Source organism: Phyllosticta citribraziliensis (genome assembly GCF_038025025.1).
Source record: "Phyllosticta citribraziliensis strain CPC 17464 chromosome Unknown J3D65scaffold_11, whole genome shotgun sequence".
NCBI classification, from domain to species: domain Eukaryota; kingdom Fungi; phylum Ascomycota; class Dothideomycetes; order Botryosphaeriales; family Phyllostictaceae; genus Phyllosticta; species Phyllosticta citribraziliensis.
This window is the reverse complement of record NW_027117348.1, coordinates 629,424-651,230: the sequence shown is the minus strand read 5'-3', so window position 1 is coordinate 651,230 and position 21,807 is coordinate 629,424. Positions and strand designations below refer to the sequence as shown.

General features: G+C 57.7%; 10 protein-coding genes and 1 non-coding gene across 11 annotated transcripts; 5 read left to right on the top strand and 6 right to left on the bottom strand.

Annotated features, from left to right (window-relative positions):
* The first annotated feature begins 48 nt into the window (after positions 1 to 48).
* Positions 49 to 4,876, top strand: J3D65DRAFT_635931 (uncharacterized protein). The gene is made up of 3 exons (XM_066801357.1): positions 49 to 901; positions 950 to 3,511; positions 3,556 to 4,876. The coding sequence occupies exons 1-3, from the start codon at positions 219 to 221 to the stop codon at positions 4,754 to 4,756; spliced, it is 4,446 nt and encodes a 1,481-aa protein (XP_066651819.1). The 5' UTR covers positions 49 to 218; the 3' UTR covers positions 4,757 to 4,876.
* A 1,198-nt stretch (positions 4,877 to 6,074) lies between these two features.
* Positions 6,075 to 7,482, bottom strand: J3D65DRAFT_94934 (Pex12 amino terminal region-domain-containing protein). Its single transcript, XM_066804268.1, has one exon. The coding sequence runs from the start codon at positions 7,439 to 7,441 to the stop codon at positions 6,296 to 6,298; it is 1,146 nt and encodes a 381-aa protein (XP_066651818.1). The 5' UTR covers positions 7,442 to 7,482; the 3' UTR covers positions 6,075 to 6,295.
* A 320-nt stretch (positions 7,483 to 7,802) lies between these two features.
* Positions 7,803 to 9,791, bottom strand: J3D65DRAFT_94853 (cytochrome P450 14a-demethylase). The gene is made up of 4 exons (XM_066804266.1): positions 9,350 to 9,791; positions 9,102 to 9,299; positions 7,993 to 9,054; positions 7,803 to 7,945 (listed from the first exon to the last, which is right to left on the bottom strand). The coding sequence occupies exons 1-4, from the start codon at positions 9,593 to 9,595 to the stop codon at positions 7,883 to 7,885; spliced, it is 1,569 nt and encodes a 522-aa protein (XP_066651817.1). The 5' UTR covers positions 9,596 to 9,791; the 3' UTR covers positions 7,803 to 7,882.
* Positions 9,792 to 10,326: 535 nt separating this feature from the next.
* J3D65DRAFT_94881 (kinase-like domain-containing protein) lies at positions 10,327 to 12,861 on the bottom strand. The gene is made up of 4 exons (XM_066804267.1): positions 12,610 to 12,861; positions 11,998 to 12,559; positions 11,350 to 11,945; positions 10,327 to 11,302 (listed from the first exon to the last, which is right to left on the bottom strand). The coding sequence occupies exons 1-4, from the start codon at positions 12,661 to 12,663 to the stop codon at positions 10,457 to 10,459; spliced, it is 2,058 nt and encodes a 685-aa protein (XP_066651816.1). The 5' UTR covers positions 12,664 to 12,861; the 3' UTR covers positions 10,327 to 10,456.
* Positions 12,862 to 12,941: 80 nt separating this feature from the next.
* On the top strand, positions 12,942 to 13,806 carry J3D65DRAFT_594805 (uncharacterized protein; the record flags this gene model as incomplete). Its single annotated transcript, XM_066797822.1, has 4 exons — positions 12,942 to 13,147; positions 13,198 to 13,302; positions 13,350 to 13,565; positions 13,618 to 13,806. Exons 1-4 carry the CDS (start codon positions 13,019 to 13,021, stop codon positions 13,804 to 13,806), a joined length of 639 nt encoding a protein of 212 aa, XP_066651815.1. The 5' UTR covers positions 12,942 to 13,018.
* Positions 13,807 to 14,040: 234 nt separating this feature from the next.
* Positions 14,041 to 14,753, bottom strand: J3D65DRAFT_670773 (uncharacterized protein; the record flags this gene model as incomplete). Its single annotated transcript, XM_066803329.1, has 3 exons — positions 14,041 to 14,352; positions 14,399 to 14,612; positions 14,671 to 14,753. 3 exons carry the CDS (start codon positions 14,751 to 14,753, stop codon positions 14,041 to 14,043), a joined length of 609 nt encoding a protein of 202 aa, XP_066651814.1.
* A 611-nt stretch (positions 14,754 to 15,364) lies between these two features.
* J3D65DRAFT_635913 (WD40-repeat-containing domain protein) lies at positions 15,365 to 17,028 on the top strand. Its single transcript, XM_066801356.1, has 2 exons — positions 15,365 to 15,652; positions 15,733 to 17,028. Exons 1-2 carry the CDS (start codon positions 15,430 to 15,432, stop codon positions 16,617 to 16,619), a joined length of 1,110 nt encoding a protein of 369 aa, XP_066651813.1. The 5' UTR covers positions 15,365 to 15,429; the 3' UTR covers positions 16,620 to 17,028.
* J3D65DRAFT_635911 (uncharacterized protein) lies at positions 16,770 to 17,201 on the top strand. The gene has a single exon (XM_066801355.1). It carries the CDS (start codon positions 16,880 to 16,882, stop codon positions 17,117 to 17,119), a length of 240 nt encoding a protein of 79 aa, XP_066651812.1. The 5' UTR covers positions 16,770 to 16,879; the 3' UTR covers positions 17,120 to 17,201.
* Positions 17,202 to 17,277: 76 nt separating this feature from the next.
* J3D65DRAFT_t122 lies at positions 17,278 to 17,363 on the bottom strand. Its single transcript has one exon. It is a non-coding gene; the product is annotated as a tRNA-Thr (tRNA).
* A 240-nt stretch (positions 17,364 to 17,603) lies between these two features.
* On the bottom strand, positions 17,604 to 20,430 carry J3D65DRAFT_635909 (mitochondrion biogenesis protein Mdm31). The gene is made up of 2 exons (XM_066801354.1): positions 18,236 to 20,430; positions 17,604 to 18,177 (listed from the first exon to the last, which is right to left on the bottom strand). Exons 1-2 carry the CDS (start codon positions 20,222 to 20,224, stop codon positions 18,043 to 18,045), a joined length of 2,124 nt encoding a protein of 707 aa, XP_066651811.1. The 5' UTR covers positions 20,225 to 20,430; the 3' UTR covers positions 17,604 to 18,042.
* Positions 20,364 to 21,522, top strand: J3D65DRAFT_94785 (uncharacterized protein). The gene is made up of 2 exons (XM_066804265.1): positions 20,364 to 20,614; positions 20,665 to 21,522. The coding sequence occupies exons 1-2, from the start codon at positions 20,539 to 20,541 to the stop codon at positions 21,342 to 21,344; spliced, it is 756 nt and encodes a 251-aa protein (XP_066651810.1). The 5' UTR covers positions 20,364 to 20,538; the 3' UTR covers positions 21,345 to 21,522.
* The last annotated feature ends 285 nt before the right edge of the window (positions 21,523 to 21,807 follow it).

Genomic DNA, 21,807 nt, shown 5'->3' with positions numbered 1-21,807 from the left:
TGACGACGGCGCGCCGCACGGAGATTCGATTCGCTGACCCAAGCATCCCGGCGGCCCACCTGCCTGCGGTGGGCTACCAACACCTCACCCTCCACCATCTCCAGCTCCGTGCTTCTCGACACCACATCCACTCCTTTCCTTGCGTTACACGCGACCCCCTCCTTCAACCTTGATCCAACCTCCACCCGCGCGAGACCTCTCGCGCCCACTCCCCCGCCATGTTCTCGGGCTCAAGTTCCTTTTTAGGGGGAGCCAACTCCGCTCGCGGCGGTCCAGGCCAGCCTCAGCAGCAGCAATATGGCCAGCAACAACAGCCCATGGGCGGCTTCGGTGGTCTCCAACCCCAGCCCACGGGCTTTGGAGGTGCTCCTCTGCAACCCCAATTCACCGGATACCCAGGCCAGCAGCAACCGCAGCCTACGGGCTTCCAGCCCCAACCCACGGGCTTCCAGCAACAGCAATCGGGCTTCCAGCAGCAGCAACCGCCGCAACAGCTTCAACCTCAGTATACCGGCTTTCCCGGACAGCCGCAGCAGCAATTCCAGCAGCAGCCCCAGCCGACAGGCTTCCAACCTCAGCCGACGGGCTTCCAGCAGCCGCAGCAGCAGCAACCTCCGCCGCCGCCGGCACAGCCCCAGCAACCCCAACCTACCGGCATGACGTCGTCACAAATGGCCGACTCTTTTCGAGGGCCTGGTTCGCAACCTCAGGCTCCACAGCCCTCGACTGCCAGCTCCAAGATTCCGAGCATCAGACTGAGCTTCATCACGGCTCAGGATCAGGCCAAGTTTGAGCAGCTGTTCAAGTCTGCGGTTGGAAATGGACAGGCCATGAACGGAGAGCAGGCCAGGGATATTTTGCTGCGTTCGAAGCTCAACGGCGATGCATTGGCGCAGATTTGGTAAGAATTGTGTGTTTGAGAGACGGCGCTGGATGTTGACTGTCATAGGACGCTGGCGGACACGACCAAATCGGGCCAGCTTCTGTTTCCCGAGTTTGCCCTGGCCATGTATCTCTGCAACCTCAAGATGGTTGGCAAGGACCTGCCGCACGATCTTCCGGAACGCATCAGGAACGAGGTTTCGAGCATGGTGGACATAATTTCGTTCAACGTAGCAGATAACGGGGCTCCCAAACCGTCCGTCCCCACGATACAGGCGCCTCAACCACAGCAGCCCTCGAATTCGCAGCTACTTTCCAGCTTGCAATCGCAACCCACTGGCTTCCAACCGCAACCCACTGGCTTCCAACCGCAGCCGACGGGCTTCCAGCCTCAGCCCACGGGCTTTCAACCTCAGCCGACTGGCCTGCAACAACCAGGTGGTTTGCAGCCGCAAATGACGGGCTTCCCTGGCCAACAAGGCCTCCAACCCCAGCCTACTGGATTTGGCATGAACCAGAACAACTCGACGATTCCGCCCGTCCCTCCCATTCCCACTGGACTGCAGCCTCAACCAACTGGATTCGGAATGGCAGCCCCTCTGAACGCGCAGCCCACCGGCATGCCTGGACAGTGGGGTCTCGTCAACACTCCCGCCACTGGTCTTCCCAACATCCAGAATCTTAGGCAACAGATGATGCCTCAGCCGGGACGAGAAGGTGGCTTTAGCTCCACAGGACTTCGCGGAAACGCAGTTGTACCCTGGGCTGTCACCAAGGATGAAAAGAAGATCTACGACGACCTGTTCAAGGCGTGGGATGGTTTTGGCAAGGGATACATTACTGGTGAACAAGCCATTGAAATCTTTGGTCAAAGCGGTCTGGACAAGCAGGATCTTGAAAAGATTTGGACGCTTGCCGACTCCAACGACAGGGGTCGCCTGAACATGGATGAGTTTGCGGTAGCCATGCACTTGATTTACCGTCGCCTCAATGGCTACCCCGTGCCAAATAGGCTTCCTCCGGAGCTTATTCCTCCTTCGACGAGGAACTTGAACGACTCTATCAGCACCATGAAGGGTCTCATTTCGCGAGACGCCGAGGAACGCAAGGGATCTTCTGCTTTCCTCCAACCCCAAAGGACTGGTGTCAGCTACCTCAAGTCTCACTCTTTCCGCGGTGCTAGCCCGGTCTCGGACGGCCGCAAGGATGCTACGGTCTACAAGTTCAACGATGAGGAAGTTGGCTACAGGTCGAGCGCTCGCCGACGCATTGGCAATGGGGGTCGCTCGCCATCGCCTGCTCAGCCTTCCTCGCCGGCATCAGACAGCTCTTTTGGCGAAAAGTCGATCGACCAGCTGAAGAAGGAGATTAAAGAAAAGCAGGTTCTCCTCGATGCTATGGACTTTCGGGACGAGAACCAGGCTGAGCAAGACGAGGTGTTGGATCGCAAGGATCGCAGGGACGCTGAAGACTTGTACCGCCGTATCAGGAACATTCAAGAAGACATTGACAGCCATCCCAGTGCACATGTCCTTGGTGGAGGCTCTGATGCGGAGAGAAGGGCACTTTCACGCGAGCTTCGTCGTCTCACTGACCGCTTGCCCGAGCTTGCTTCGCATGTACGCAAGACTGAGCGTGCTATTGCCGATGCCAAGATGGAGCTTTTCCGTCTCAAGGACGCAAAGGAGCACCCTGGATCAGCTGGTTCAATTGTTGGAACCGGTCCTGGTGGCGCCATCACCGAGTCTGACCGCCTCAAGGCACGCGCCAAGGCCATGATGCAAGCTCGTTCGGCCGCTCTGACGGGCAAGCCGGCTCCAGCTTCCGCTGACGATTCGGGCGATGCCGCAAAGCGTCTCGAGGAAGAGACTCAACGCATCCGCACCGAGAAAGAAAACAATGAGCGCATGGTCCAGGACGTTGAGGAGAGCGTCACCGAGTTTAGCAAGTCGCTCGAGGCTAGTCTCAAGGAGGGCACTTCGGGAGACACCACTGAGCACGAGCGTCGCAGGTGGGAGGATGGCCTCGGTGTTGAGGATGAGGTCAAGGAATTCATCTATGATCTGCAGAGGCAGAGTCGCTCTGCAAGAGTCCGCAAGGAAGACAGGGGTAGAGAAAGGCCCCGCGAAGCACCTCGCTTTGAGGAGCCTGCTAGACCAAGCAGTGCGAGAACACTTGAGCCGCCGCGCGAGGAGACTGCTCGTCCGGCTTCTTCGTCCGGCGGTGTGTCGTACTCGTCGTACAAGACGGCCGAGGAGCGCGCGGCCTTTATCAAGCAGCAGGCTGAGCAGCGTATGGCTGAGCGTCTGGCCGCGCTCGGTCTGCGTGCTCCAGTCAAGACGGGCGAGACGCCGCAGCAGCGGGCAGAGCGCGAACAGCAGGAGAGAGAAGACAAGCGCCGCAAGGCAGAAGAGGAGGATGCTCGCCGCGAGGCGGAAAGGCAGCGTAGGTTGCAAGACGAGCAAGGTGTTCCTCCCCCCGCCACGAAGCCTGCCGGCAAGAAACCGCCGCCGGCGCCACCTTCGCGCAAGGCGGCCAAGCCAGATGCCGTGGATGAGGATACCAAGAGGGCCGAGCAGGCTCTGCGTGAGCAGCAGGAAGCCCAAGAGGCCGAGACCAAGGAGCTCGAGTATGTAAATTCTTCTTCACCAAGTACGTTGCTGACTTTTGCAGGGATGAGGAGAGGCGACAGGAGCAGACAATGGCAAGAGAACGCGAGGCTGCGCAAGAACGCTTGCGTGCGCTCGAAGAGCAGGTCAAGCAGGGCAAGCTCAAGAAGGAGGAGGAGAAGCGCAAAAAGAAGGAGGCCCAACGTGAGGCCAAGGAGAGAGAATCCCGTCTCGCCGCTCAGCGTGCTGAAATTGAAGCCGCCAAGGAACGCGAGAGGCAGCTTCAGCTTCAGCTCCAGGGCATGGGTGACGACGAGTCGTCTTCGTCCGACGACGAAGGTCCTAATGAAATTACGCCGCAGGAGACGACTCCCACTGCCAGCCAGGAACTGCCAACAGAACAAGCAGCGCCTCCTCCAGCTCCACCAATGCCCCAACCGGCCGTCAACACGTCTGCGCGTCAAGCAACTCCGCCGTCGTCTGTCACAAGCCCCCAGGCATCTGCAGTAACGAGCCCTGGTGCAGTCAACCACGAAGAGACCAAGAACCCCTTCCTCCGCAAGATGGCTCAGTCATCCGCCAGCGAGCCCAGCGCCCCCGCTGCGCCCCCTGTTCCTACCATCTCGACCCCTGCGTCCTCGACCGAGGTCTCGACCAACCCCTTCCACCGTCTGGCCCAGCAAGACAGCTCCAACAAGCAAGCTCTCCCCGAGCCCGCTGCCGCGCCCGCCCGCACCCGCGCTCGTCCAGCCGCCGAAGAAGACGACTGGTCCGTCGTCGACTCGGACTCGGACTCGGACTCGTCCGACGATGAGCGCCCCGGCGGCGGCTCCGCCAAACAGCTCGCCTCGATCCTCTTCGGCACCATGGGACCCCCTCGCCCTCTGTCGTCCATGGACAACAAGGACTCGCCCACGGGCACGGGCGGCCCCGGCTCGCGCGTCCAGAGCCCCGCCGCGGGCACCGCTGGCTCGCCGTCCGCCGCCGCGCCTCCTGCTCCGCCGCCTCCGCCCCCGATGCCCGGCGCTGGCGCACCTGGCGCACCTCCGCCGCCTCCTCCCCCCATGCCTGGTGCGGGTGCCCCTGCTGCCCCGCCGCCTCCCCCGCCCATGCCCGCCGCTTCGAGCAATGGGCCGCCGGCGGCGCCGCCGGCCGGCGCGGGCGATCGCGGCGCGTTGCTGGGACAGATTCAGGCGGGTAGGGGGTTGAGGAAGGTGCAGACTAAGGATAGGAGTGAGTCGAGTGTTGCGGGGCGGGTGTTGTAAGGTTGTTGTGTGTGTTGTATGAATGGAGGGGAGGGGAGATGGGAGAGTGAGAAAAGACGGGTTGGGAGACGGTTGGTGCGTTCATCTACCTACCTAGTAATATATTCTGCTTCGATTGTTCTTTGATTCTGTCATGTTGTTCTGTTTGGTGTTCTTTGACTGCACGCGTGTGCCACGCATGCAACCTTGCCTTATTCACACCACTCACACCACTAGATGCCTACCCAGGTAGATGCTTCAAAAGGAGCAGCCAGCCCTAACAGCCGAACGAATAGATGCGGCGGTGGTGTTGGCCATGGGAGGCATGCAGGTACAAGAAAGGGAGGCCTTTCATTGTCTTCTCAACGCGACGCACTGAGAGAAGTCGCGAGACGAGAAGTGAAGACGAAGAGAGGCAGAGGAGCTGACGCGATGGCGGCAGTCGAAGACGGAAAAGTGAAGCAAGCAAGGATGCCACGAGTTGGTTGGTTAATGCTAGTGCATGCATGTCCTTTTTAGATGTGTAGGCTCGTTCCCAAGGTGTTGTTGTTTGAGTCTTTCTTTTACTGCGTTTCGCTCACAGTACGGCAGCACGGCAGAGTAGGGACTGCGTTTATTGATTGATTGATGCCTCGCTATGTCGGCTTGCCTGCCAGCCAGGCACATTGAACGAACAACATCCCATCCCAAACCACCCCTTGACAGCACCAACGAGCAATTCCGACCATCAGGTAGGTATGGTACGGTACCGCCGTACGTGCATTGAGTCAAGTCAGGAGTGGACAAAAATCGCGTCGAGGCAGCCACAAAGAGTAAAGGGTCCAGGGTACCCCTTGCCTGACCTTTCCCACGCGCAAAAACCGCCCGACTGAGCTACCTGCATGCATACAAGCTTCCGGGGCGGCCCTCCGTCCAATCGCAAACCTCATGATACGCAAGTATACGCAAACTAGAGAATGCGGATACGCCGTATCCGCCCAACCTCGTATTCTCGTCCTTTGTTCTTAGCCAGCGCAGTAGATAAGCATGGGTTCATGGACGGATGGGTGGGTGGATGGATGGGTGGGTGGGTGCATCGGATAGATAGACGCGCGCATACACATGGCGTGGCGTGTTAGCGCCGATATGAGTCGTCGGTCCAAGCAGGCCGAGCCGACTTGCCCCTTTTCTTTCATGGTTCGTCGATGAGGAACGAGTCCTTGCGTTGGCGGGGGAGGGTCAGTGGATCTCCTGGGTATTCGGGGTATTCGGTGCTGAGGACGAGAATTTTCTACGCAGTGTAGTGGATTGGCGTTGTTGGAGTGCTGATGGACTTCGCTTCTGTCGTTGTGGGTGGGATGAGAGGAGGGAGAGTAGCAGTGGAGCGAGGGCCTTCCGGGCGAGGAGAGGCTGCGAGCGACGATTCTCGCGGCACTCACGGCACTCACGGCACGGCGCGTCTGACGCTCGCGAACATGCCAACCAGGTTGAGGCTTACCACAATGCTCTCCAGACATTTCATGTGTCTTGTTCTTCTCCTCTCAGCAGTCTCCACAGTCTCACCCGACCAGTAAAAGCTCCCTAGCACCTCAAAGGCAGCACATGCTGCGCAAGACAACTCTGCCGACAAAGCGGACAGTCCGGCCGCTCACGGCACCAGTCGCCGATGCAGCCCCAGCAAAAGACGTGCCCGCACGTCGTGACGGCCGGATCCTTCATCTCCTCCAGACAAAGTGTGCACTTGCGCTGCTGGCGGGCAGGGATCCACGCCATGGTGTCTGCGTTGGCGAGGTCGTAGCGGGGGGTCTTGAGGACGGGCGTGCTCGTCGCCGACGCGATGCGGCGGGTCTGCTGCTCCGCGGACGACGAGGACGAGGAGCCGCCGTTGGTCGTCTCGAACAGCAGCGCGTTGTTGGCGCTGTAGTCGGCCGCGTTGAGGCTGACTTCGACGCCGTGATCGAGGACGGCCGTGCCGCCGACGGCCGCGCCCGCATTGGCGACGCTGACGAGCGAGTTGTGGACGTGTAGGTAGCCTTGGACGGCGAGCTGCAGCACGAGCAGCACGCCGAGGACCTCGTAGCCCACGCGCTGCTCGCCGGGCGCGTCGTCGATGCGCCGCGTGAAGACGTAGCGCAACCCAACCAGCCGCTTGCCGATCTCGTAGTAGGCGCCGGAAAAGTAGAACACGGCCAGGCTGACGGCGTAGACGGGCGCCGGCGACGTGATGGTGTCGAGGTTGGCGAGGAGGTACTTTTGCAGACGCAGCGACATGCTGTTGTTCTGGTCTTTGCCATCCTTCTCTTTCAAATTGCCATTTGCATTCTTCTTCGCCGCCCGCCGCAGTCTTGCTTCCAATTTCGCCCTGACCCTCCTCCTCAACGCCGGCAGTATACGCCCGAGTCCGTACGGCACGAGCACGCTGGCGACGATGTACGCCGCGCGTCTCGCCACGCTCGGCAGACGCAGCGTGTCGTCCTCAACCTGGACGATGTCGCAGTACTCCTCGCCGAGGGTGCGATTGCCGATGAAGGTCGTCAGGCCCAGGTACAGCAGCTCGGCGACCGTCTTGGTCTCGGTGGTCCAGGCGTGCGCGACACGGACGCCGCGCAGCTTGCGGAGCAGCGCCGACAGCTGCTCGAGCAGCACGGCGGAGAAGTAGGCATCTTTTTGGTGCGAGCGGATGATGTCGGGCGCCGCCGCGAAAGGGTAGTGCGTGGTGGACGTCATGGCCGTCTGAGCATTGTTTGGAGACGCCGTGATGTTGAAGTGGCAGCGCTGCGTCATCCAGATGGAAGACCTCGGCTCGGCCAGCTTCCGCGCCGCGCCGCTCTCTCGTTCAACACCTGCTTCATCGGGAAACTTGCCATATGGCGCCGGAGGTTTGCGAGACCCGCGGGAATTTTTGCCGCAGCCTGACGACGACTCGAGCTGAACGTATGGAGGCCCGAAATGCAGACGCCCATGTGGCTACAACCAGCGGATTGGGTAGGGCAGAAGTATCCATTCATTAAGATTAAAACTCTGTACAGACGTCGTCTCTTGGACGGCCGCCAAAGATGCACCCAAGTCTACATATGCTCGCTGTCCCTGCTCCAAGAATCAGACCGTCCTTCGTCAAAGCTTCATCGCCATCCGTGGTCCCAATGCAAATGGATTCGTGTGCTTCGTCTAATGCTTCTCTCTCCTCTCCCACTCGACGACGGCGGGACGCATGGGCTGCGAGAATAGGGACTGCAAAAGTTAGCCATCGCCGTCAACTTGTCGAGACAGCTGCTTACCGAGTAGTCAGTGCCAACCACGTTGGCCGATCCGTCCAGGTTCCTGAACTTGAAGACGCGCACCATGTTGGCCAGAATCGTCTGCAGCTGCACGTACGCAAACTGCTCGCCGATGCACCGGTGGCGGCCCGCTCCGAAGGGGAGGTAGGGGCTGTTGGTGCCCTTGGTCACCATACCGTATCCGTAATCAATCTGCTCGCCATCGTCTTGCACCTCGGTCTCGCCGTCCCAGCGGTGGGGCTCCCACATGTCGGCGTTCGGGAAGTGCTCCTCACAAGTGGCAGTGACACCGGGCGCAGCGAGCAGGTCGTGAGACGTGGGAATGGTGTAGACCTTGCCGTCCGACTGGATCTGAAGAGTCGACTTGACCTTGCGCAGGATGCTGTGGATGGGTGCGTGCATGCGAAGAGTCTCCTTGACAACCTGAGCGTGCAGGCGGAGCTTGGCAAGGTCCTCATGCTTGATCTCCGGGAGGTCCTCTCCAAGCACCCTCTTCTGCTCCTCGAGAAGCTCCTCGGTAATGTCGGGGCGGGAAGCCAGACGGATGATGATCCACGAAATGGTAGAAGAAGACGAGTGCTGACCAGCCATGAGCAGAGCAATCATGATGCAAGCAATCTCCTCGTCGGGGAGCGGAGTGCCATTCTTGTAGGTCGAGGCCATCAGGTTCCAAATCATGTCCTCCGAGTCCTTTTCGACCCTGCCCTCCCTCCTGGCGCGGATAATCTCAGTGTATACGGCAACCATCTTCTTGTGCGCAGCATCACGGCGTCTGTTGTGGGGCAGCGGAGCGCGCGAGAGCTTGAAGTTGATTGGAACGAAGCCCATGTCGAGGTCGTGGTACAGGTCGGCAAAAGAAGCGTCAAACCTTTGGCGCACTTCCCTGCCCTGCAGCGAGCGCGAAGCGGTAAAGATGGTAACCTGGGCCATGGTCGACGGCACGTCAAACTTGCCCGATGCGCCCTTGAAGACGGGAGTGCGCTTGACATAGTCCTCGACCTCTCCAGTGATCAATTCGACGTAGGAGCGGAGGGCCTCGGAGGTCAGGCCAAACTTGACAAACTGCGGCAATCAGCAAGAGTCTCGGCGGCCAGTGTGGTTCCTCAAACCTTCTTCTGCTCCATGAGCTTCGAGTTGGGACAGTCGTAGACGACGCCCTTGCCGAAAACCGGGGTGGTGAGGGGGCTGTAGACCTCCTCGGCGTTGACGTCCTTGAGCTTGCCGTTGAGGATGAAGTCATTGCCCTTGGTACCAAGACAGACGGTGGTGGGCTTGCCGAGCAGCACAAAGGTAAAGACGTCGCCGTACTAATTGAGCGTCAGCACGCGCCGGCGCAACGGGAGCGCGGTACACCGACCTTTCTGCGATTCTCTGCAAAGAACTTGACGGGATCCATGCCATACGTCACGGTGCTGCCAATCCAAGGGAACCAGTGGAAGACGGTCGGAGGACGGTCGCTCCTCTTGAACAGCAGCTGGGAGAGAACATTGAGGACGACGGAGATGAGGATGAAGGCAGCAAAAGCAGCAGAGCCCTTGGCAAGAGTTGAGGAGCCGGCGAAGCGCTCGGCCACGGGGCCTGCGATGTTCCCAACGAGTCCCATGGTGGTGGCCGTCGAGGATGGAGGGTGGGAGAGCGGGAGAGAAGTGTAGGGAGGCGGAGTAATTATTGGAGGTCAACGTCAGGTCAGGTACAGCTAATCCAGGGCGGAAAGTCGCCAAGGCGGTCAACGGTGACCAGTGCTGTGCAGGCCCCACCGCGCCCAAGTGGCCGAAGACGCTCGCCACTAACATCTGCTCAGGCCCTCTGCCGTCGTCACAACTTGGGCGCCCTCAGCTCTTGCGTCGAGCGGCGCAAAGGGCGTCGTCATGGTGTTCCTGACGCCAGAGGTCAAGCTCGGCGAGGTACCTCTGAGCTTGGAAAGCTTCTTCGGCATTTGAATTCAGGGACGCCAGCCTCACTTTGTCGCCCACGCCACGAACGGCACACGGCGAAATGGTACGATTCTCATATTTGCCGGCTCACCATGATCCGATTGTCGAATTCGCAGGCGACCAATGGCTGCCCGCCCATTTCCAGTCAGTCGCACCCAACGGCGCCATGCTCCGCCACAAACGGGTCGACGACGAGAGCCTTTGCGGCTATTCCACGCTACAACTAGACAGTCTACTAAACAGGGTGTCTCCCGCCTTTAGCCAGCCCTAAATCAACTTGCCCTCAAAGTCCTCAATTCCGTCCCTGCAAACTGCTCCAGAAACTTGAACGGACAAAATTTTGACCTTGAACAAAAAGCAAAAAATCGCAAATCGCAAATCGTCGAGCCACTTCACCCCAAATCAGCCACGCATCGGAGGATAGCAATGGAACAAGCCGAACACCTCATCGCCGCGCCCGGACCACTCTGCTGACACTCGAGCTCGAGTCGCACCACAGGAAACTGAAAACGGATCTGTTCCCGACGACCCTAGTCAACCTTTTTGGTCGAGTAGTTGGACGTCTCATCGCCAAACAGGAGAATGTCGCCCTTGCCGCCCGCCTCCATGAACTCCTCGGGAGCTCTGTATTTGGTCGGCGTGTCTTCCTTTTTCGCGTTGCCGTTGCCCACCATGGCCTTGGCATGCGCTGACGTCGCATAGTGCGCACCTTTGCCATTGGTTTGCGAGGAGCCATTCTTTTCGTAAATCTTGAGCGGAGCAGCGTCTTCTTGCAGCTCCACAACCTTGCTGACCTTGATGTCGTTGATGGCGCTGAGCATGGTGCGCTCCCGTTCCACCTTGCGCTTGGAAAAGTCGAGCCCGTCCAACGCGCCGGTGAGGCCATCTGTAGAGTCCATGCTCACGCCAGGATTAAAGTCGTTGCGAGTCCAGGGGTGCTCAAGGCACTGGTCAACGGTGTATCGCTTGTTGACATCCACAGTCAGCATGCGGTCAATCAAGTCAAGAGCCGGATCTCCGACAGAGTCCCAGTACGGGCTTGGGTAGTCGAAACGGCCCATCTTGATCTGCTGTGAGAGCGTATATGGGTTTTCCGGCGTGTAGAGCTCGTCTGAGAATGGTGGGAAGCCACAGAGGCAAATGTAGAGCACCACACCCAGGGACCAAACGTCGACAGCTTTGGTGTACCTGCGGTGGTTGGAAGACTCGAGGATTTCAGGGGCGACGTAGCTAGGTGTGCCGCAGAGAGTGGAGGTGAAGGACTCTTCTCCAATGATCTTGGCGAGCCCAAAGTCGGCCAATTTGATTTTCAGATTCTTGTCGCAAAGTAGAATGTTTTCTGGCTTGATGTCGCGGTGCACAATATTGCGGTCATGCTGTTGCCAATTAGCACCACACATGCTTCACACACGTGCCAACTTACAAGATACTTGACTCCCTGGAACAGCTGGACAAACACTCTCCGGCTCTCTTCCTCGCTGAGTTTGCCCTTCATGACGATCCAGTTGAAAAGCTCGCCTTCGGCAGCAAGCTCCAGCACCAGGTAGACGCCGTCAGATTCGTCAAAAGTATCCTTCAAGCACAGCAGCGACGGATGGCTGACGGACATGAGCACAGCGATCTCTTGCTGGAGCCCTTCCACTCTTGACCGCTCCGAGGGCCCGTTGCGCTTCTCAAACTTTTTGACCGCATACCGAATCCCAGTCGTCTTTTCTATGCAAAGATATACCGACGCAAAGTGACCTTTTCCAAGCTGCTCTTGTATGCTGTAGATTTGCCTGAAGCCGTTTGGAGCGCGGGTGCTCCGCGGGTATCTAAAGGCGCACTTTGTCTCGTTGACAATGGAAATTTCATCGCCTTCGCGCAACTCCCGTCGTTGATTGCGGCCCAGGAGAGCGTCGTTTACAAAGGTGCCATTTGCCGAGAGGTCTTCGAGAATGGCGACCGTATCTCCGCTCTTGTTTTCCATGTAGATGACACAATGGCGGTTCGACACGGTAGGGGCTTTGATGACGCGGTCTGGCGTTCGGTATTAGCCTGTGGCCGGGCGTGGACCGAATCAGTCACTTACCGCACTCTCCGTGCCGGCCGATGAGATAGCCACCGGATGGGACCCCCTCCTTCTTCTTGTTTTCGTACTCCTCCTCCTGGCGCTCGAGTGTTCCTGGCTTCAGGCTTTCCTTGCCTGTGGCGACTGCTGGGGGAGCATGAGGCATCGGACATGCGCTACGCCGTTTCAATACCAATGGCTCTCCGAATACCGTGTCCAAGGGAACCAGGTAGCCCCAAACACCCTCCCCTTCTTCATCTTGAACCTCGTACCATGGGCCAGGGGGGTACACAAATTGCGAATATGGTTGGGTGTCTGAGGGTGGTGAGGACAGGCCAGTCTGAGGAGCAGAGTCGTCTTTGGGGCGGTCATTGGCTGTGGTGGAAGGGCGAGGGGTCTGGCTCGGAGGAGTGGCGGTACCGTCCTTGTAGTCGACTTCGGTGGCCGTGGAGCCTCTGTGCGTGACTGGTGAGGGAAAGGCGGCATTCTGCGTCTTAAGCGGTGTGGCAGGGTCGTGACGAAGTCGAGTCTCTGGTTCCGTGCGCAGCTTCTTGTTCTCGGTTTCTTCTTCGCCTGCAGATTGCTGGAGCGACGTCAGCAAGAAGCGGATTTACTGCGGTAAGGAATACGTACCAAGGCACGCTTCAATTGACTCTTTTCAGGTTGTGGAGCCTGCTTGTCGGCCATGGTGAATGCGGGTTGCCGTTTTTGGACTAATGATGGACACGGACTTGAGCGCAATGAAGCGGAGTCTGGTGGACAATGGTGAGGAAGGACAGCGAGGCGAAGGTGAAGCGAAGAGAGACGCGTGGGAAGTAGGGAGGGGAGAAGGAGGGAGGAGAAGATGCGGATTGGAGACCAAAGGCGGTGGTGAGTCGCGGCAGGGTTGCAGTAAGCATCGCGGTGCTAGCTCAGGTAGGCACTTGGCGCGCGCGCGAAGTCCGCCGCCGTCCGGCATGCCGGGTCCACGCTGCTCCCTCGCAACTTGCGACGGCCCCGGCGATTCCCAATGTGAAACCCTCGTCTTCGCAATCGGACTGAAATGTCCATGGTCACATTTCCGCATTTGTCTCCCGACGTGTTTGCTGAAGCCTGTCGCAAACTTGCCGACTGTTTCAACCACCATGGCCATCTTCAGCATGCTTGGCACAGCGTTAAGCTCACAACCGACGTGCGTCTGCCTGGCCAATCGTCTTCAGCCAGTCATTAACTTTGTTGCAGCAAGAAGGGCAGCTTGGGCTACAAATCGTCCGCCGAATAGATTCTCCCCTGCACACCACGGAAAATGCTCCAGCACTGTCATCTGAACCGGACGGTAGTGACGAGGCAAGTCCGCCATCATTGGTTATCTATGCCTACGCTCATTTGGCTAGGAAGCTCTCCCATACCGGCCAAGCAATCCCCAAGCCAAAGTAGAATACAGCATATATCCTTCACCTTCGTACCGCGTGCCAGTGCTCTACATTGGCATCCAGGACTTGGATGGTAGTGCAACGACATCCATTGACAGGATGGGGGACCTGCTCATTCCTCCTCATTACAAATCGCAGATGGAGAAAGTGGGCATTATCGGCGCAGTGAGCATGACGGTAAGTGCATAGTTCGGGAACACATATCGAGTGCCGTAGTGACCCGCCATAGAATCACCCCGTGACGGACATGGCCGTTTTTTTCGTTCACCCATGCAACACGGCTGAAGCGCTGGAAGCAGCCGCTTCAACATTCAATCCAAGCCCGTTGGAATACCTCCAGCTATGGTTTGGGGTCGTCGGTGCGTGCGTGGGCCTCGACTTTCCCTTGGCCTTGGCTTCACAGGGTGGAAGCCTTTGAGCAAACGGCGCGAGTCTCGCGGTCCTGCTTTGAGGGTATCAGAATATTGCATAAACAAGAGAGACTCCGTAACTACCTTCCCAATCAAGACCAGTGCGCGCAAACTCGGCTCCTGCAGAGTCCAGCATGCCCAGTCGAGGTTGATATGCTGCCAATCCATACTATCCCTGATTCTCTGCCATCATTTTTGACAAATTCGCCTTTGACTCTGCCAAGAGGCGCGTCCGCTCGTGATTAATCTTCATCAGACTCCTCCATGTCCATCTCGTCGTCTTCCTGCTCCTCTTCCTCTTCTGCAGGCGGGGCATCGAGCTTCTGCCGCTTCGCTTGTTGAGATGCTTCTTCGTCTGCGTGCTTCCGCTTCGCGTCGTCTGCATCGTGAGCGTCGCCATTGGTAGCTGGCGCTGTGGTGAGGGCGTGTGGGTTGTTGAAGATTGATTGCTGGAGAGCGGTTCCGGTGGGCTGTTGCTGTGCAGGCTGTTCCAGTACATAGGTTCCGAGGAGCTTGTTGAAAACGTTTGACCTGCCTCTCGCGTACGCAATGTTCTATTCGTGTTAGCAGGCTCGGGATCGAGCGTGGGCTTAGACTTACAATCTTGCGCCCGTGAAACTCGTAACCCTGCAATGCCTTCATGGCCATGCCCGCCTTCTCCGCATTTTGGAAGACGACATGCGCCTGACCGCGCATTTTTGCAGTTTTGAGCGTGACCACGTCGATGACGGTGCTTTGGTTGCTGAAGAGCATGTACAGCTCGCGCTTGAGGTCATTCTTGAGCAGCTTGTCGTTGAGGTTGTTGCAGTAAAGCCTGCGATGGTGTCAGGAAGATTCAATGACACGACCTTTGCGCAGGGAACAAGACGTACGTAGCACTGGGAGGCGATTGAGCGGGAGGATTTTTGGCCGCCTTGGAGTTGTTCAGAGCGTTTGTACGCTCGACGTGAGACATGACGGGCTGGTACGGAGCGTCGACGTGAAGTTGAAGATTTCGGATGCAAGCTGACGGAGGATTAGAGGGCGGCGCTCGCGAATACGCTGGACGTGAAAGTTGTAGGGGAACGCGAAGCATCCGACTCGACGGATGGAGTCTTGAAGCTCGGCGTCGCGCGTTGGAGCCGGTGTTTTTCCGACGATGCTGGAGGATCGCTGCTGAGAAACTCCCGCTTTTACCTATGCATCTCCAACCTGAAGTCAGACTAAACTGTCCAGTACGAAAACCACTCTATCTGGACTTCTACTGCTCGATGTCTGTGAACAGCTTCTCAGTCAATTTATGCCAGTGACAAATGGGTCTTGGAAAACAATTCGCTCTCGATTCGAAGGCGGCAATACGGATTAAACCTCCCAAGTCACTGTACATGTCACTATTTCCTGAAACGACTCGAATTTCCTGTCATCTCATCTTCCAAAGGTTTCCATCGTCGTGCTCTATGAAATGGTCAAGTGGAGAGGCCAAGTCGAATGGCCGGTCGAGCAAGTTGCCTTATTTGGCCTAGCTCAGGTCCTCGCAACAGGCGTCATCGTAGACTCCCGACGCCTGCTCCTAATCCGCACCCCTCCGTCCACCAACCACCACATCACACCAGCAATAGTAGAGAGCTCCTCCTATTGCTCCATCCCAAACAATGGCTCCCTCCGAAGTCCACCACCTCTTCCACCACTCAATCGTCGACCACTCCTTCTCCGCCGACCGCCAGACCCTCGCCGTGACGCGCCAGAACAACGTTGAGCTGTACACGCGCTCCGGCTCGAACTTTCAGCTCAGCGACGAACTGGTTGGTCACGACAAGACCGTCACCGGTGTCGACATTGCCCCCAGAAGCGGCAAGATTGTGACTTGCTCGCAAGGTACGCACCACACCACCGCGACCCAATTCAGGCCCCAGCCATGCCATCCCTGAATCCCCAACTAACGACAATCCTACCAGACCGCAATGCCTACGTCTGGGAGCCGTCGCCGGCCGGTTGGAAGCCCACCCTCGTCCTCCTCCGCATCAACCGCGCCGCCACCTGCGTGCGCTGGTCGCCGTCCGAGGACAAGTTCGCCGTCGGCAGCGGAGCGCGCGTCATTGCCATTTGCTACTTTGAGGAAGAAAATGACTGGTGGGTGTCGAAGCACCTGAAGAAGCCCATCCGCAGCACCATCACGAGCATCGCCTGGCACCCCAACTCGGTCCTCCTGGGCGCCGGATCGGCCGACGGCCACGCGCGCGTCTTCTCCGCCTTCATCAAGGGCGTCGATCAGCGCCCGGAGCCCAGCGCCTGGGGCGAGCGCCTGCCCTTCAACACCGTGTGCGGCGAATTCCTGAACAACACGGCGGGCTGGGTGCACGGGGTTGCGTTCTCGCCATCGGGCAACGCGCTGGCGTTTGCCGCGCACGACAGCTCCGTCACGGTCGTGTACCCTTCTGCGCCGGACGCGCCGCCGCGCGCCGTGCTGAGCGTGACGACGCAGCTGCTGCCCTTTGTCGGCCTCATCTGGACCTCCGAATCGGAAATCGTCGCCGCCGGCTACGACTGCGAGCCGTACCGCTTCCAGGGCAACGAGGGCGGCTGGGCGCTGGCCGGCGCGCTGGAGACCAAGGCCGTGCAGCCTGCCCGACTGGGCGGTGGCGGCGAGGAGGGCGGCGAGGAGAATGCTCGCCAGCTGTTCAAGCAGATGGATCTCAAGGGCAAGGCCAAGGATGACACGAAGCTCCTTACCACGCACCAGAACAGCATAAACACGGTCAGGGTGTACCAGGAGGCTGGTGACCGCGTCGCAAATTTCAGCACGGGTGGCGTTGACGGCAGAATTGTCGTTTGGAAGGCTTAGACTCGCATTGCGTCGAGAAAAACAATGGAGGGTGAACATTTGGTCGTTCTGCCTGGTGGACTAGATGTCCAATCACCTATGGAATGCAAACTTATTCTCAGCGTGGCAAATCTCCATCTTCTTCCAACATACCCATAGTCCCAAATCCCACTCTGTTTCTACCCAGCCCATATGCATCCTTCATTAACCCTTGTTTTCACCAGTGTGTCGAGCCAAAAGGAGGTTTAGACATCATCTCCAGAATACATTCGAGTGTAAACATGGTGAATCAACTGATCTGGTTGTGCTGCTCGTGGAGGAGGTGGGTGAGTGCGTGGGCAGTGTGCTCAGTAGTAGATGACGAACGCCAACTCCTCTTTGATCCGTCTCCCTTTCTTTCCTCCCATGCCCCACTCTTCTTCTTCTCTCCTCTTTCCTACCTCCTTCCATTGCTTCTTTGCTTGCTTACTCGCGTACGTGAATGCTGCCATTGGTCACGTCTGCCAAGCGATGCGTCCTAAGCCTCAGGCACATACACGCCCATGACCACCACCAGCCAGCCAACCAGCCAACCGTGGATCAGGGCACCGACACAGACCCCTCGCTACCACTCAACACCACCATCCCATCAGCAGGTAAGTCAAAAAGAAAAGGGCAAAAAGAGAGCAGCGCTAAAGGTCAGATTGGCCAGGACTTGAACCTGGGACTTGCCGTGGATGCGAACGTTTGGACCAGCGACATGCGTTACCACTACGCCACCAATCCATAAACGTTTGCGTGGTGCGCTGTATAGCGGATTAGCGGTTGCAACAGGTTATATTTCTTTACCTTCCTTGGCTAGGCCCGCTTCCCTTCCTCCCTCCTCTTCTGTCATTTCTCGTTCGCATTAGCCACGGTTTGGTCTGTTTGCGCGAGTAGCCTCTCGCGTCGTCTTCCTTCCTTCTGGCACTGTTCAGCTGACACATACTCAATCACCCACACTACCACTTGATCGGCACCTCATGGTTCCAGAATGCAAGCATGCATTTGTACATTTGCGCTTTCGCCGCTGTTTAGTCTATCCCGTCCGTCCGTCCGTCCGTCCGTTCATCCGTGAGGGTGATTTGATTCCTCACCCCAAGAAAGCCCCCAAGGTGCCTGTAACGCCATCGCTGGAGAGAAAGTGAAAAAGAGAGAAAGGGGAGGAAAGAAAAGGAACAAAGAGCACTTTTGTAATACATCGGTTGGTTGAGTAGGTGGTAGGTGGTCGGAGGTTCGAGATTGGGGTTGGAGGTATGAGGGTGAGTTGTGGAAAGGGAGGAGAGTTAGATGAGAAGGGGTGATCGGGCGGCACATCGTAGGGTGTAGGGAAGCCAGCCGCCGGCCGGATGGTATCATGCATCTCGCCAGGTTGGTTTTCACCGCCATATGCCGGGAAGAAGATTCGTCGACTCGGTTCAAGCGCTCACGCAATGTTACCCGCCAGCCCGATAAAGAGGGCCTGGGCAGCGAGTTGAAGCGTCCAGATGCCGACCTTTTTGAAGCGGCGCTTGCGTGTCTGGTGGTCGTCATTGATGTCGCGGACGAACGCTTCGTAGACCTATTTTGAATTCAAAGTCAGCACCGTTTCAAAGGCAATAAGGGAACAGGCTGCTTACCTCTCTCGACAGGTCGTCCATAAGCCCGCTGTCGTAAATGGTCCAGGAGCCATCGAATTCACTGACGCGCTTCACGACGCGACAGTTGACCGGGATAAACGTGCGCTTGGAGTTGATGTATGCGACAATGGGGCGGGTGAGGGCGTTGTTGATGTACGAAATGTCGTTTGTGAAGAGGGGGACGGCAGCGCGCACGTCATTGAGCTGCACCCGTATGTCCATGACGATGAACCGCTTGTCGTCTTCGGTCAATGCCTGCTCAATGCTGGGCAACACTTTCTTCTGGGGCTGGTCTTCGGTTCCTTGGGGGTCTAGTGAGTCGGTGGCATTGCGAGGAGCAGTGACGGTGGCCTCCATGCGGTCGTAGAAATCGGACATGACTTTGGCAATGCTTTCGTCATTGTCGGTGGGAAACATGATGTCCGACACAATGTCAACGTTGCCCTCGTGGATCCAACCAAAAGGACCCGCGACACCACGATTCAGGTGGTCAATGTTGAGGGCGTCAATCCTGATTCGGCTGTGCTTTTTCCACTGGTTCGGCCCACCTTCTGACTCGGTGCTTGAGACGAGCTGGCCGCTGGCATAGTTGTGCGTCTGTCGTGGATGGATTGTGAAGAGCGAATTGTCAAACGATCCCGACATGTTGTTGGCTGCCAGAAAGTCGTAGAATAGCCATTGCTTGCGCAGTTGGGGCAAGTCGCAGGAGTAGATGCTGACTGGGAATGGCCGAAAGTCATTCGGCTGGTAGATGGTGACGAGCAAATCTTCCATCTTGAACGAGTCCAATTCAAAGTCACCAGGGTTGTGCTCGTGCTTGTATGTCCGCGGGTCGATGTATTGCTCGGGTGCCTTGAGGTGAGTGCGGTCAACAACGCCACGAACGCCCTTGATCTCCACGTCTCGGAGAAGTCCCTTGCCATTGAACCACTTGGTAAATGACAGCGTCACATTCACAGTTTCCATGGAGACGTCAAACTGGGTGTAGTTTCCGTCGTCTTTTTCGGTTGACTCTTCACCGAAGCGCTCTTTAGCTGCAGCGGCAGCGGCTGCGGCTGCTTGCTCTGACGATCCCTTGCTGACTTGGGCCTGGCCTTGTCCTGGTCGTCTCGACACAAAGACATTTTTGAAGGAAATTACGCCATCTCCCCATCTGGGAACAATGGCCGACTCGAAGACGACCTTGATGCCAGACGACTTGGTGAGGTAGTTTCCTATCCACCGGGCTAGAGTCTCTTGCGCAAACACAGTGTTCACCAAGAAGATGATCAGGGAAAAGAAGGTGGTGGTTCCAATGATGACCCACGCCAGGTGGCCCAAGAGAATCCATGAGAAGAATGCACTAATGTCGTCCATGTTGAATTTTCGCCCGCTCCGGATGGAAAACCACTTGAAATGCACCTTGAACCTGGACCATGCTCCGTTAGCAGCGGCGAGGAGTTCCTCCTTGCTAGGGCGATGCGGCAGATGCGGCAGACGATCCAGCAGCTGTTTACTGGAGTGAGCGCCAGCTTCTTCGGAAGTCTTTTTCACCTTCCCGTCCTGCGACAGCTTTTGCTGGGGTCCCTGTTGAACGGGATTGCCTTTGGGTTGGTTCCCATCGCTGACGGAGCTCTTGTTCCGGCGGTTGAAGACGCCTCTTCGCCGTCGCGCAGTGCTGGAGGCAGACCTGGTCCATGCCTTGGCTGCAATTTGGGCTATCCTCGAGTCTTGTCGAGATTTGTGTGGCTGGTTGGCCAAAGTTGGCGGAACGCGTCCGGTTCCTTCTAATGACGTCGTCGAGGGACGCGAGAGTGTGAGCCGAGGCGCGTGTTGCAGGCGCCATGAGGCAGCAAAAGGTCTCGACGAGAGTGATCTAGCGGAGAATGTCCAGGGCGGGAGGATCTGGGTAAACGGTCGCGCAGCACATGGTGAGTGAGCACTGCGGAGCAGGTCGACGATGGAAAGCGAGGTTCTTCCGCCGACCCGAGCGGCTACATGGCGACTCATTATCGGGAGTTTGTGGACATGACGGCCTGGAGGGTTCGTGAGTGAGGGTCGCCGAAGTGGACGAGAAGCGCGCGTGGCACTTGTAGGCAAAGGTGGGCGTGGACTTCAGCTAATGACGACCTTCTGGCGCGAAAAGCCGGGAAGAGATCGCTGTGCACGCGCTAGCCGGCGCACGGCCCAGCACTTTGCGCTACTCACCGCGTTCACTTCGCTCAAAAGATTTCCAGCGCCAACCCCGACTCCACTCAAACATCGCCGCCCGGCCCTGATCCTGTCCTACAGTTCCATACAAAGCGACACCAGCGTCCTCCAGCATGCCTGCTCCTACTGCGCTTTTGCGCAACCCCGAGGCTCTCGCCGAAGACAACGCCATGACCGATGTCCCCCAAGGCAAGAATATTCCGTCAACAATTTGCGGCCCTTTCTAACCTGCCATACAGAAGGCGACGTCCCGCTCGATATCGATGCCACTGCAGAGCCCGCAGAACCCGCACAGAGTGCCTCGGACGAGATGCAAGTCGACACCGAAGGCCGCCCACACTTTGCCCCAGCCAAAGACATTCCTCGAATCCTCAAGGTCGAAACCCGCAAGGTCCCCGTCCCGCCGCACCGCATGACGCCGCTCAAGGCCTCGTGGACCAAAATCTACCCGCCGCTGGTCGAGCACCTGAAGCTGCAGGTGCGCATGAACATCAAGAACAAGGTGGTCGAGCTGCGCAACTCGCGCCACACGAACGACTCGGGAGCGCTGCAAAAAGGCGAAGACTTTATCAAGGCCTTTACGCTCGGCTTTGACGTCGACGACGCCATTGCCCTGCTCCGCCTGGACGACCTCTATATCGAGACGTTTGAAATCAAGGACGTCAAGACATTGAATGGCGACCACTTGGGCCGCGCCATTGGCCGCATTGCTGGAAAGGACGGCAAGACGAAGTTTGCCATTGAGAATGCATCGCGCACCCGCATCGTGCTTGCAGACCAGAAGATCCACATCCTGGGCGGTTTCAAGAACATTCACGTGGCAAGAGAGGCTGTCGTGTCGCTGATTCTGGGAGCGCCGCCTGGAAAGGTGTACGGCAACCTGCGCACCGTCGCGTCCAGGATGAAGGAGAGATTCTAAGCATGAGCAGCAACTCTGGGCAAGGAAAGGCGTTTGTGGGTCTAAAAGTTGGCGTTATGGTTAATGGTGGATGGATACCACGACACTCAGATACGATTTCTGACGGCACGCGCAAAGCTGAATTGATTGGGATGAAGTCTCCTCAGCCATGTTCCCTTGTTCTGTTCCATCGACTCATGAATTTATTTGAACTAGTCGAACCAGCCACGCGACATTTCAGTGGCTATTCCAACTCCTGGACCCGCCACAAAAGTCCTCAACCCTCCCAAGACCACCTGGCCTCGACTGACAAGTGACTTCAGCCTTCAAGAAGAAATGCAGGTAGCACCACGCACAACCACAAGCCCCTCAATCTCTCACTCCTCCATCCGCTTCAAGACGGCCAAGAAATTCCCCATGACCATCTTGATCAGATCCCACCGCCCATGATGCGCCGAGACGCGGAAGCTCTCAAACGTCTTCT

Coding starts and splice junctions, on each gene's coding strand:
- J3D65DRAFT_635911 (XM_066801355.1), top strand. CDS start 16,880: ATGGTGAATCAACTGATCTGGTTGTGCTGCTCGTGGAGGAGGTGGGTG.
- J3D65DRAFT_635909 (XM_066801354.1), bottom strand. CDS start 20,224: ATGAGTCGCCATGTAGCCGCTCGGGTCGGCGGAAGAACCTCGCTTTCC. Junction 18,178..18,235: donor TGGACGACCTGTCGAGAGAG/GTAAGCAGCCTG, acceptor AATTCAAAATAG/GTCTACGAAGCGTTCGTCCG.
- J3D65DRAFT_94934 (XM_066804268.1), bottom strand. CDS start 7,441: ATGACGTCCACCACGCACTACCCTTTCGCGGCGGCGCCCGACATCATC.
- J3D65DRAFT_635931 (XM_066801357.1), top strand. CDS start 219: ATGTTCTCGGGCTCAAGTTCCTTTTTAGGGGGAGCCAACTCCGCTCGC. Junction 902..949: donor GATGCATTGGCGCAGATTTG/GTAAGAATTGTG, acceptor TGACTGTCATAG/GACGCTGGCGGACACGACCA. Junction 3,512..3,555: donor GCCGAGACCAAGGAGCTCGA/GTATGTAAATTC, acceptor TGACTTTTGCAG/GGATGAGGAGAGGCGACAGG.
- J3D65DRAFT_94785 (XM_066804265.1), top strand. CDS start 20,539: ATGCCTGCTCCTACTGCGCTTTTGCGCAACCCCGAGGCTCTCGCCGAA. Junction 20,615..20,664: donor CATGACCGATGTCCCCCAAG/GCAAGAATATTC, acceptor CCTGCCATACAG/AAGGCGACGTCCCGCTCGAT.
- J3D65DRAFT_94853 (XM_066804266.1), bottom strand. CDS start 9,595: ATGGGACTCGTTGGGAACATCGCAGGCCCCGTGGCCGAGCGCTTCGCC. Junction 9,300..9,349: donor TTGCAGAGAATCGCAGAAAG/GTCGGTGTACCG, acceptor ACGCTCAATTAG/TACGGCGACGTCTTTACCTT. Junction 9,055..9,101: donor AGCTCATGGAGCAGAAGAAG/GTTTGAGGAACC, acceptor TGATTGCCGCAG/TTTGTCAAGTTTGGCCTGAC.
- J3D65DRAFT_635913 (XM_066801356.1), top strand. CDS start 15,430: ATGGCTCCCTCCGAAGTCCACCACCTCTTCCACCACTCAATCGTCGAC. Junction 15,653..15,732: donor GATTGTGACTTGCTCGCAAG/GTACGCACCACA, acceptor CAATCCTACCAG/ACCGCAATGCCTACGTCTGG.
- J3D65DRAFT_94881 (XM_066804267.1), bottom strand. CDS start 12,663: ATGGCCGACAAGCAGGCTCCACAACCTGAAAAGAGTCAATTGAAGCGT. Junction 11,946..11,997: donor CGGCCGGCACGGAGAGTGCG/GTAAGTGACTGA, acceptor ACCGAACGCCAG/ACCGCGTCATCAAAGCCCCT. Junction 11,303..11,349: donor TCCAGGGAGTCAAGTATCTT/GTAAGTTGGCAC, acceptor AATTGGCAACAG/CATGACCGCAATATTGTGCA.